This window comes from Mus pahari, chromosome 5 (genome assembly GCF_900095145.1).
Source record: "Mus pahari chromosome 5, PAHARI_EIJ_v1.1, whole genome shotgun sequence".
Lineage (NCBI taxonomy): Eukaryota > Metazoa > Chordata > Mammalia > Rodentia > Muridae > Mus > Mus pahari.
In genome coordinates, this window is record NC_034594.1 from 63,018,811 (window position 1) to 63,031,581 (window position 12,771).

A 12,771-nucleotide genomic window follows, 5' to 3' on the forward strand; every position below is an offset into this window, starting at 1 on the left:
CAATCAGTGAACATCTAGAGGGACCCTGTCCCAAACAAAGTGCTAGGCAAGGATAGACATGTGGCATTGTCTTCTGACCTTTGCACGTGTGCACTGAAATGGGCATGCCTGCACTCACACACACACACACGAATATGCACATACATACATCCTATATTTCAGCACACACATAACAATCCATCACTGCACCACTAGACAGACCATCCACTTCTCCAGAGCTGTGGGCCTATGAGTTTGGATAATTAAAGAGAAAACCCAACAAAAGATTCTATTAGGCTTCCTTAAAATCCCTCCACTCCAACCCTGGCCCTTTTGGTGTTATATGAAACATGTGAGAAGGCTCATGCTACAACTTGAAGAGAATAGAGACTAAGGAAAACTCTCCACGTGGAAGTTGAGAGCATTTCTTGACTTCCAGTGTAGCATTCTCTGGGTTGGATTTGCACGGTAGATACATGCCCCAACATTTGTCATTCCATTAGCAGGAATTAGCCTTTCCAGATGTTCAGAGGGAAGTGCTTTCCCAAGGCCACAGCCCAAGACACATGAAGAACTGAAATTTAACTCTAACATCAAACTGCACATGACTGAACTGTTAAGAATTGTGCTCCATTTCTAAGGTCTGAAGCTTGAAAACAGTATCTGAATGCTGCTTTCATATATGGCCCAGAGAATTACGTTATATCTCTGAATGATTGATTCTGTTCTTTGCCCAAAGAATTATGTTATATCTCCGAATGATTGATTCTGTTCTTTTGTTTTGTTTTGAAGGAAAAAAGAAAGGTCACAACTGGTCAAAACCAAAATGGAGAAAGGCAATGAGTGTACAGAGAAAACGTAAGCAAACCAAGGGACTATTACTGTTACAGCTTTTGTGTTTATTAAGGTGTTGCCCATTGCACACTTGGGGGCTTGTGAGTTTCTGAGCCATGATAGTGTGTGTGTGTGTGTGTGTGTGTGTGTGTGTGCGCGCGTGGGTGTGTACATGCGCATCCATGCGAATGCATGCGCGTGTTGTATTCACACAGGTGCATATGGGTGTACATACTTGCCCCCACATGTATGAGCCTGTGGAGGATGTCAAATATCCTGCTCTCTCACTCTACCATATTCCCTTGATAATTGTCAGTCAGCAAGCCCCCATGAGCCTCTTGTCTCCAGTCCCTTAACACTATTCCTATAGGTACATACCTATGTACTTTTTACGTAGAAGCTGGTATCCAAACTCATAGCCTCATGCTTACCTATTTATTGATCTGTGCAATTCCACCCTCCCACAAACATTTTATAGCTACATTAAGATATGGGTTAAGATGCTGTAACAAAGTGTCGTTTACAAACAGTTTGTTTCTGGTCCATGTGGTGGTCAAAGGGAGGTGCTGTCATCCTCAGAATAAAATTTTTATTGATTTAGAAAAATGTCTAGGAGAAGGATGAATGAAGCAACCAGGCTGCATGTTCATATGTAAAAATGTGTGTTTCTGCGTATGTGTGTGTGTGTGTGTGTGTGTGTGTGTGAGTGAGAGAGAGAGAGAGAGAGAGAGAGAGAGACAGAGAGAGAGAGACAGAGAGAGAGAGAAACCTCCAAAAGCATTAATTTCTGCCTAAATTTAGGTCTCTTAATTATTTATCTGTCTAGAGAGAGAAAGATATACTTGACAGAAAAATAACTGACAGTCCATGTTTATAAATGTGCTCATTGAAGGACTGATGGGATGGATGACTCAGTGGGTACAAGCATGAGGACCCGATTTTGGATCCCTAATACCCACATTAATGTGTGGGCATAATGTACATGTCTGTAACCCCTCTCTGGGGAGGCACATCCAGGTGGACCCCTCACGGTGGTTGATCAGGAAGTCTAGTCAGATCAATGAGTCCCACATTGACTGTCAGACCTGTGTCAACAGCTAAGGTGGAGAGCTTTTGAGGAAGACACCAAACTTTGATCTCTGGCCTCCACGCATGTTCAGGCACACACACATGCACATACATAGGAACACATTCATGTACACACATGCATACATATGCAAAGATGCATACATTGGTTATTGGAATAGATATGATGTCTATATTTTTATTTGTTTTTTTAAAATATTGAATATGATCAGCCTTTGTCATGAAAGGTATTCTTTAGGGATACATACACTTAGAAACACACACACACACACACACACACACACACAGAGAGAGAGAGAGAGAGAGAGAGAGAGAGAGAGAGAGAGAGAGAGAGAGAGAGAAATTGACCTTAGAATGTTTTGAGCAATTTAATCACAAATATATCTACATGGTGGTGTTTCCTATAATCTTTTACCTATATTGTATATGTATTTACAAACAGCCCTGCCATATGATTTTGGTAATGGTTTAAAGGATTCCTTTTTCCTAAGCAAAAGCTAAATGCTGTTTTCCAAATGATTATCAATTTTGCATCAGGCCTATGACGTTGTCATTGGAATCCAACTTGATATTAATTTCACCAACTGAGAGTCTTATGCTCAGCAATGTCCTGGCTGTGCTGTTGACTGATGTGTACATTTTTGCTTGCAAAGGAGAAAAGGATGCTACATTCATTTTTTGAATGTGTATTATGAAAACCACACTATTTGGGTTGAGTTTTTGAAAACGCTTCCATCAATTATCTTCATGTTCAGGCAAATAGATTTCCCCACACATTAATACAACTGAACCCTGCACGTGCTTTAACCCTGGCTTCTGCCTGGAAGGCCACAGCTCCTTGTTGTGAGTTCTTATCTACAGGGTGCGGAGAAAGCACCCTGAGGTGGCAGGGCGCCTCCCTTGCTCCTTCCATTTCCCCTGTGGTTTGGCTCAACTCCATGTTTGCCTGTGTCCCTCCTAGGTGGCAGAAGAGCTGTTGGCCAGGCAGCTTTCAAGAAAAAGAAAATGACAAAGAGCCCAGGACTCTCTGCTAAGATCAGGGGTAAGGCAGCTTCTGTGGATCTTTCCTTCACCCTTGTCTGGTAAGGTCTGGGGGAATCTAAAGATTAAACACAAAAGAAAGCAAAACCAAAAACACTACACAAGAGATTGAAGAGAACAGAGATGACTGGGTGCTTGAGCAGGTGTCTGTCTGGTGGAAGATGTTGGAAGGTACAGGGTGCTCTCTCTCCCGTGATATGCTGCCATCACTTCCACAGTAGGGAAAGATGAGGCGTCAGACATCAGGTTCACTTCATTAAAGAAATCTAGCTTCCCTTTGGGGGTCTGGTGTAAGGGGCCCTGCTGGCATGATATGACCCCACTGATGTCTTCTGTGCTCACACCGTGGTTTGGCCCTTTTCCTTAGGATGTTCAGGATCCCAGGGGACCACCTCAACCAACTCAACTGGAAAAAATGACTTTTCATTTCCCCCCCTACAGAAACTCCTATGTCATTAGTGACATGAGCAGACTAACAGGTCACTTTATTTGCCATTTACTAAATTGATCCCAACTATTGAGCCTTCTATAAAATTTTTGAATAAACAGCAGAGTATTGACAGATCTGTTATTCTAAAGTTTAAGACCGACCATAATAACTATTTTAAAATAACTTTAAACCATGTTTTGACCAAAATTGCGTTTATGGGGTTAGTGATGGATTCCAATTTATTACACAAGCAAAATGCCTCTAAGCGCAGTCTTGCCTTGCTCAGTTATTCTGCTTGGAAATAAAATGTTGTAGGATATAACATATATCTAGATCCAAATCCCAATCTCCCTATACCAACTTCTCCGTTGGCTAAAATAGACATCAGTGTTTTCTTTATCTCTTCAAAACACAAGCCTTAAACATGTTCAATAAAAGGCAATGCAGCAGACCTTACAGTCCCACAAAGAAAAACACCACACAGCAGAAGGGAGAAAAGATATCCGAATTTGCTGTGCTGGCTGATGCTGTTGCCAAAGCTTTGGCACCAAGTCAGGCAGGAATAGAGGAGGGATAGTTGCCAGGATGAATCAGGTGGAAATCCTCCCAGTAGGACCTAAGAACCTAAGAAGGAGGAGGAATGGGCTAGTCCCAAGCATGACTTAGCCTTCTAGAGTCTCAGTGGCATCTCGAACCAGAAGGAGGAGAGTTCCTTTGATTTTCTTTAAAGATTTATTTATTATTATATCTAAGTACACTGTAGCTGTCTTCAGACACACCAGAAGAGGGCCTTAGATCTCATTACAGAGGGTTGTAAGCCATCATGTGGTTGCTGGGATTTGAACTCAGGACCTTTGGAAGAGCAGTCAGTGCTCTTAACCACTGAGCCATCTCTCCATCCTGAGAGTTCCTTTGAAAGCCACTTTGAGTGGAAGACCTTATGTTGCCTGGTGGTCCCACCATCCACAGAGAGGAAGCAAGAGTTTTAGTTTCTATAACAGCATGTGTAGCTGAATTACCCACCAAGACACTTCCTGTTTACTCACTGTGTCTGAGAGAGTAACAAGAATTTTGATGCTGCAGTTGAAACAAGGTCCAGAGCCCCGGACCACTGCCATACTGCCTGCCTTGACCTGCAGACTCTCAAGAGTGGATATAATCTTTGAAACACACAGGATGTCACCCAGAAGTGATTGTACAAGAAGGTGACCCAGAGTGTTGGGCAAAGACCTGAGTCCAAGTTTTCTCTTCTTTTGACTAAAATGGACTTGGACAAGTCCTTTGTCTCTCACCTCAGATTCTATTTTATTTTATTTTTTAATTATTATTTTCTTTATTTACATTTCAAATGCTATCCCGAAAGTTCCCTATACCCCACCCCCACCCCTGCTCCCCTACCCACCCACCCCCACTACTTGGTCCAGGCCTTCCCTTGTGCTGGGTCATATAAAGTTTGCAAGACCAAGGGGCCTCTCTTCCCAGTGATGGCCGATTAGGCCATCTTCTGCTACATATGCAGCTAGAGACACAAGCTCAGGGGGTACTGGTTAGTTCATATTGTTGTTCCACCTACAGGGTTGCATCCCCCTTCAGCTCCTTGGGTACTTTCTCTAGCTCCTCCATTGGGGACCCTGTGTTCCATCCAATAACTGGCTGTAAGCATCCACTTCTGTGTTTGCCAGGCACTGGCATAGCCTCACAAGAGGCCGCTATATCAGGGTCCCTTCAGCAGAATCTTGCTGGCATGTGCATTAGTATCTAGGTTTGGTGGCTGATGATGGGATGGATTCCCGGATGGGGTAGTCTCTGGATAGTCCATCCTTCCATCTTAGCTCTAAATTTTGTCTCTGTACCTGTATCCTTTCATGGGTATTTTGTTCCTTATTCTAAGGAGGAATGAAGTATCCACACGATGGTCATCCTTCTTGGTTTTCTTGTGTTTTGCAAAATGTATCTTGGGTATTCTAAGTTTCTGGGCTAATATCTGCTTATCAGTGAGTGCATATCTAGTGACTTCTTTTGTGATTGGGTTACCTCACTCAGGATGATATCCTCCAGATACATCCATTTGCCCAAGAATTTCATAAACTCATTGTTTTTAATAGCAGATTCTTCATTTCTAACGTAAGAGGGTCATCTATGTCAACCCCTCCAGTCCATTGCAGGCTTGATCACAAACTTAGTCTCAGCAAACTTAGTCACTGCAGGCTCCCTCCAGCTCCCACTCCATCAAACTCTCTGCACTGATGGCAGGGAGAGCAAACTTATCTTCTCTTCCTTGAGGTATTTCCATCTCCACGTCCATGGGGTTGCATCTCTCCACCTCTTGTATTGTTTCAGGTTGTTCTAGAGCTCTCTGGGCTTCTCTATCAGCTACAGACACAAAACACTCTTGTCAGGGAGAAATGAAGCCGGTCAGACATACAGACAAATTCGAAGTGATCCCATCCAGCTCAGCTCCTCATCTCCCTGCTCACCAAGTTAGTGCTAAAATGGGGAGATAAGAGGACCATATCTGGCTACCATCTTTAGTAAATAGCACATCTGGACAGCTCCTGCCATAACCCAGCAACAGCTGTATGTTTCATGTAGCAATCAGTGGGGCTAACCAGAGTGGGAGTCAGCACAGTTTTATTGAATCCAAATTTCTCCGCTAAAGCCTTGTGGGTTTTTTAAAAAAATAAATTAGGGGTAAAGTATTTTGTCACTATGTATCCAATATGCCACTTGCAAGAAAGATTTAGAAGCTAGAGATGTAAGGGTCAAAATGTCCCAAGTGTTAAAGGAATGACCCCAAGAGGGAGAAGGATGAATTGAGCAACTGAAAAGTGAGACACAAGAAGAAATCCTCTTTTCAGGTCTACGAAGACGCAGAAAAGAAAATGCCAATTTTAGCGCCGAGTTGCTTCCCGTGACGTGTGGTAACTTGAAGGGAGTGTTACACAAGGATAAATTCAAACAAGGTGGGTTTCATGGTTTTTATTTTGCAAATTCTAAATTTAAAAATCACATGCAATAATGCAACTATTACTTAAGTAACTGTGGGGTAAGCATGGCTTGACATCAGGAAGGAATCCTGACGTGCTATTTTCATACTTGAAGAAACAATACGTAACAGATGCTCACAACATTGATGTAGCCATGAGATGCCCAGAGAACCAGAAAGAAGCCCATGAACTTCTGTCCATAGATGGAAACTATTATGTAGTTTCATTCTGGTCAGACACAAATGGGAAGAGACTATGAGCATCTGTCTTCATATCCCTGCCTCATTAGCAACGGGGCATGACACTTGTCATGGGAAGACCGGACTGAGAATCAGAGAACCCAAGTTCCAGCCTCAGATTGGCCAAACAAGATGCTCTCATTCTATAGAGGGAGGGGGGGCTTTCTGGGACGGAAATTTTTCATTTTGAAATAGAGGACAATAATTTAAAGCCTGACCCATGAGGATTAATGTATACCTTTGGTATAGTATATTCTTCAATAATATGCCATAAAAGTTTGCAAGAAATAAAGCCTCAATATGACGGTCTTCATCTCAGAGCTCTCTTAATAGGAGGCTGTGGATGACAGTTAACAGAAAGGATTACATTGTCTCTATTTTTAAGAGTTTTAGTGAGTTATAATTCATACACTGTGTAATTCAGAAATTAGAGTCTACAGATAAGTGGGATTTTCTGTTTTGGAACATCTGAAACAATTACCATGAGAATAGATTTGCTTCCCTTTGTCACCCTACTAATCAATCACCCACCTAATTTCTGTTCTATAAATCTGCCCACTGTACCCATTTCATACAAGCAACATCCTATAATACATGCCACTTGTGACTGCCTGCTTTCACTTATCATGATGATTTCAAACCACACCTGTGTAGTTTATGCAAGATATAGTTTTAATTTCAGAATAACATGATATTTCATTGTATGTACATACTAAATTTTCATCATTCCTTCATCAGTTTTGATTATTTATGTTTTGACATATAATAATGTTTGGAGAATTCAAGGACAACATGTGTAGGAATATACATACTCAGTTTGAGGCACACTGAAGGGAAGTTGCTGGGTCGTGTGGTGATAGATTATATGTTGAACTCAGTAAGGAGTCACCAAAATGTCCTACACTGTTCTGTATTCCCACCAGCAATGCAGGGGCCTCCTACTTCCCTGGATCAAAAGCTGCTGTTTCTTTTTGTTTTCTATTATGGTTATCCTGGTGGGTGTAAAATGGTATGGTAGGAATTTTGTTTGCATTTTCATAATAATGAAGACGCCAAACATATCATTAGCTTTTTAAAAAATCATAATCTCTCTTTCCACGGGATAAGATTTATGTTTGATGCTGTCTACCTATGACTGTGGGGATGGACAAACATCTGTTCAGTATTCCCTTTAGATTGGCTAGAAAACGATGTCACCTAATTCTGAGTTGCAGAAACAGGTGGCAGTCTTAGTCGTAGTTGCGGATTCCACCTCCACCTTGCCTGGGGCATCTGAGACTGGCTGTTCTCCAGCTTGAGAGCTCAGCATCAGGATGGACTCCAGTCACCCTGTGGAGTCGCTCGCTGGCTTGTCTGTTTCTTGGTGACTCTGAAGTAGTTTTAAAAGATGGTGATTGTCATCTTTTTTTCATGCATGAAAATGAAAGAAATATCAAGGTTTCATGAAGCTCTTGAGGGAACCCCAGGGTTGAGCTGGGACTCCCGAAGGCAGGCAGGAGGCTATTGACTTTCAGCACAGCTTTGGTGGCTGTAGATCCAGTGTGGTGGGAAATCACGAATCTGAGTCCTAGGGACAAAGCAGGCTCAGACCTAACCTATTGTGATCTTACAGGGACATCTGTGATGTCCATACAGTGTCAGGATGGAAACTGGTTCACACCCACGGAATTTGAAATAATGGGAGGCCATGGAAGGTCAAAGAACTGGAAACTGAGCCTGCGCTGCCATAATTGGCCCCTGAAATTCCTGATCCAGGTATTGCAAATGAGGAGAGGGAGGTCAGTGCTTCTTATTGCACCTTTACAAATCAATTAGGTATTGAGTTATGGGAAAGCCCTGATACTTCAGGAGAGAGACACCCCCCATTCACAGCCTCATGGAAGGTACACCCTTGGTGGTATTGACAACTGAGAGATGCAGAACCTCTGAGGAGGTCATTCTGAATAGGGGTATTTGCAGAGAAATTTCTGCCTGAAGCCAAAGAAAGAGTTGACTATCAAACAAGTGGGAGACAGTCTAGGGCAAGAAGGATATTCAAACAGAGTTCCAACGAGGGTCCCTGTGTGGATATGGGGAGTGTGCTGTGTGTTTAGCATAACCCATCCTTTAAGGTTTGTAAATATAGCTTTTATTTGCTTGAAGTGATTGTCATCTCCGAGGTTTACTGCCTCTGATGCTTACCCAAGCCTAGGCCTAGAAACTTCTAGCCTCTGTACAATCTTATCTGGGCCTAGAATGTTTTCAGCTTACTGCTGATTATGTTCACCCTTTCTACCGCTTTCTGAACTCTGGCTGGCTGGTTCAACTCAGCTGTTCTGGCTCAAACTCCTTTTCAAACTGGCTGATTCAATCTGGCTCTTCTCAGTTTCTCCTGAATTGTTCTGCTTGGCCTCATGCTAACTTTGGCAATCTGTTCTAATCTTCTGGCTCCTTCTCATTCTCTGGTGCATTCTGTCCTCACCTGTGTCTAGTTTGTTCTCTCTTCAACTCGTCTCTGTAAAGCTCTCCTGGTAAAATGGCCTCCTTCTCTTTTATTTTCCTCTCACTGCACTACCCCTTAAGTAGCTCCCCCTTCCTCTCTCTTCTCCTGAGAGCTGGGCAGCTCCTATTCTGTCACATCTTTTTCTGATTTGTCACTTTATCTGCCACTCATTAGACAATACTTTCAAATACTGGTGCTTCCTTCTACAATCTAACTTCACCTTCATTGTTTGGGATTAAAGGTGTGTACTAAGGGTGTGTCTGTATTCTAGCTAGAGGGATTAAAGTGTGTCCTAAGAGCTGAGCCACACTATAACTAGAAACAGGTTTTTTCAGTAAATAACACAATCTCAGGGTTCACAGTGTTAACAAATGTCCTGCAACAGGGGTTGTTGGTGCAGGATTTAATGCCACTGTAATTACCCCAAATCCAAAATTCAGACAAGAAATCACTGATGTCCTTGAAGTTAGAAATGGCAGTTAAAGACAAAACATCTCAACACAAGCTTTAATCTCAGAACTTGGGAGTCAGAGATAGGAAGATTTCTGTGTTTTCAAGGCTAGCCTGATCTAAATAGCAAGTTCCAAGACAACCAGGGCTATTCAGAGAGATCCTGTTTCAAAAGAAAAAAGGAAAAAGAAATGGAAGTTCAAATATATGATCATTATTTGGTGTACAAGGTTGAACCTAGGGCTTCAAGTGAACTAAAGAAGACTTCTGCTCTAAGCTAAGCTCAGCCTTCTTGTTTTACTTTGTTTCTGTGTTGCTATGATAAACACCATGACCAAAATCAACCTGTTGAAGGAAAGGGATTATTTGGCTTACAGTGTACAGTCCATTACAGTGGGAAACCAAGGCAGGTACTCAAGACAGAAGTATGGAGGCATGAACTAAAGCAGAAACCACTGCTTAAGGCTTGCTCCTTGGATCATGTTCAACTTCCTTTCTTATTCAACTTCGGTATACCATTTCTAGAGATGGTACCACCCACAGGGATCTTAGACTTCCTATATGAATCCATAATCAAGAAAATGCTCCCACAGAATTACCTATAGTTTATCTGAGATACACAATTCTTCAATTGGTGTTTGCTCTTTGTAGGCATGTCAAATTGACAACCAAACTAGCCAGGACACATCGACAGTGAAATTAGAAACAGCTGGTCTCAGACAAGATTTCATCATCATCTCTATTTAGCAAGCCTGTGTGTTTATCCTAGAATTCTTAGCTCAAAGACTGTCCTGGTCCCTCAACTCCCAGAGACCCTTCTTAAACTGTGTGAGATTGGTTCTGTATGCTGGCAGCCACAGCACATGCCTTTAATCCAAACACTCCTGAGGCAGAGGGAGGTGAATCTCTGAGTTCAAGACCTCTACAGTAAAATGGCCAGGACACAGGAGCAGGGAAAAAAGGAGGAGGAGGAGAAGGAGAAGAGGAGGGAGGAGGAGGAGAAGGAAGAGGAGAAGAAGGAGGAGAAGGAGGAAAAAGAAGGAGAAGGAGGAAGAAGAAGGAGAAGAGAGGAGAAGAAGGAGGAAAGAGGAGGAGGAGAAGGAGAAAGAAGGAGGAGAAGGAGGAGGAAGGAGGAGGAGGAGAAGGAGGAGGAAGGATGAGGAGGAGAAGGAGGAGGAAGGAGGAGGAGGAGACACGGAAAGAGATCTTTTTTCTTTCATGAGCTTTTTCCTCATCCCCCTTCTAAACCAGGTTTTCTGTCTTTGTGTGCTCTAAATTCATCAGTCTGTGACACCCTATATGCAAGCAACGACTGGGTGCTGACTGGCTAGTCTGGGTGGAAAGTCAAGCTGAAGTGGGTCAGGTAGATTTAAAGGTCGAATCAGTGATTGTGGGGGAACATTCTCAGGACTTAAGGAAGATGCAGCAGAGAAAGATGGATGTAAGGCGGGTCTTTCTAGCTGTCACAGGCTAGAGTCTGTAGGTAACAAGAGGGAAATGGAGTCAGACAACTTGGGTCTGAACCAGGCAGTACTTTTGGAAGAAGGTTGGAAATGCAAGACTCATACCACTGAAATATAGATACCTACATGCTCTGGTCCTTTTATCTTGCAGAGAAATTTTCTACCCAATCCTCCACGGATATATCGTAAAAGAAAAATGGTGAGTGCTCACCATGTGAGTTTTACACACAGCATCTTACTGATGGCGCCTAAGTTGGGCTGTTATCCTTAATGTCACCTCTCATTTCCTCCTCTACTGCTTTCTTTTCTGGTTTTTAGCCTGTGTCTTCCTTCCCCGATGCTCTTGTATTGTGTGTAGAGCTACATCCTCCTTGAATGTTGACTGCTTTAAGTTGGAGATGTTAGTATGCCATCAGTATAGACTTCAAACAGGCCACATATCATTGAACTCTGGCTTCATAGCTCACTGAGAATCTGAACTCCAGGCTAGCATATAATTTGTCCTTGGCGTTATTGTCTAGCTTGCTTGAACTCTGAATCCCCAGGATGTTTCATCCACTCCATTTTTTAGAAGGAAGCTACGATTTAACCTGTTCAACAACTACTTTAAAGGCCAGTGCCTCTACCTTCCCTGGTATGCTAAGAGCATCTCAGTCTGGGTCTCTCTAACAAGCTAGAAGTGTCCAGCCAATGAAATCATCCTTAATTCTTGTGTGCAGTATTTCATAGCAGCAAGAGGCAGTTGCCTCTTATTTTGTGTCTCTGTTTGTAAGAACAGAATTCCCAGCGAAACAGAATCCAAGATCCATTTCCATTTTCATAAGTCTCCCAGCTTCATCAGTTCAGAGGTGTGGACTCCGGAAATTTCCATGTCACAGTCAGCATCACATGCCAGCTTCTCAACTTATGATAGGACTGTTTAAACTTGCTGGTGATGACTGGTTTGTGTCAGGAAGTCTTGGATTCTCATCACAACCAACACATCTGCATTGAGATACCCAGAGTCTCTTTTCCCAAGTGAAGCCTTATTTTCTCGTCTGTGTGATGCTTAATTACCAAGTATACACAGAATGCCAGAGGACTGGAAGAGAAGATCGTAACAGTAGCCCTGACTGACCCCAAGTATTTTGTCAAAGTCGCTATCTACATTAAACAATGACCAATAGGGTGAAGTAGGGAATTCTAGAACAGTGGGCAGTGCGGGACCACCTCTCAGGTGAGTATATCTTACATCATGCTTGTCTCCAGCTCTCAGCCCAGGACTGGAGTTAAGAGCTGTGACACCATGTATCACAGAAGGGAAGGATGAAAAGTCACTAAAGCAGATGTGCCAAAGCAATGTGAGTTCTACTGTTGCCCCTTAACATTGCAGCCAGTGTGGCATTCCTTTGAGTTTTGAATACAGAGGAGGGAGGCCAGCAAGAGGAAGAGATGTGGCCCTGGGAGCCTTGGTTTTATTTGATTTTCAGGGGGAGCTACAGAAGGTGATGGATTTTTCTCTTTGGGGTCACTTGGACTCTAGGATTCTGAGCCTTATGGGTCCTCGAGTATGATTGTCACATCTTCAGCCTCATTCTCATGACAGCTACTCTGCAGCGGGGTGTTTGTGGCCATGGCTGACACATCCTTGGTTGACAAAGTGAAGGAAAATGGCCTAGAACCTTGAATGTTCGAGGCTAAGTAGAATTATTCATTTAGAAACCAGACCCTAGGCCAGGTATGGTGGCACACACCTTTAATCCCAGCACTCAGGAGGCAGAGGCAGGTGGATTTCTGAGTT

At 42.9% G+C, this 12,771-nt stretch overlaps 1 protein-coding gene across 3 annotated transcripts in view; it reads left to right on the plus strand.

The window, feature by feature from the left end:
• Window positions 1–12,771, plus strand: part of LOC110321913 (nuclear body protein SP140-like protein) — a 41,288-nt gene that overhangs the window by 20,529 nt on the left and 7,988 nt on the right. For all 3 annotated transcript variants that reach the window (XM_029539369.1, XM_029539370.1, XM_029539371.1), the window contains exons 9-13: window positions 772–837; window positions 2,861–2,941; window positions 6,229–6,333; window positions 8,209–8,351; window positions 11,143–11,190. In XM_029539369.1, the coding sequence (XP_029395229.1) occupies window positions 772–837; window positions 2,861–2,941; window positions 6,229–6,333; window positions 8,209–8,351; window positions 11,143–11,190 (443 nt within the window). The remainder of the gene's footprint in view (window positions 1–771; window positions 838–2,860; window positions 2,942–6,228; window positions 6,334–8,208; window positions 8,352–11,142; window positions 11,191–12,771) is intronic.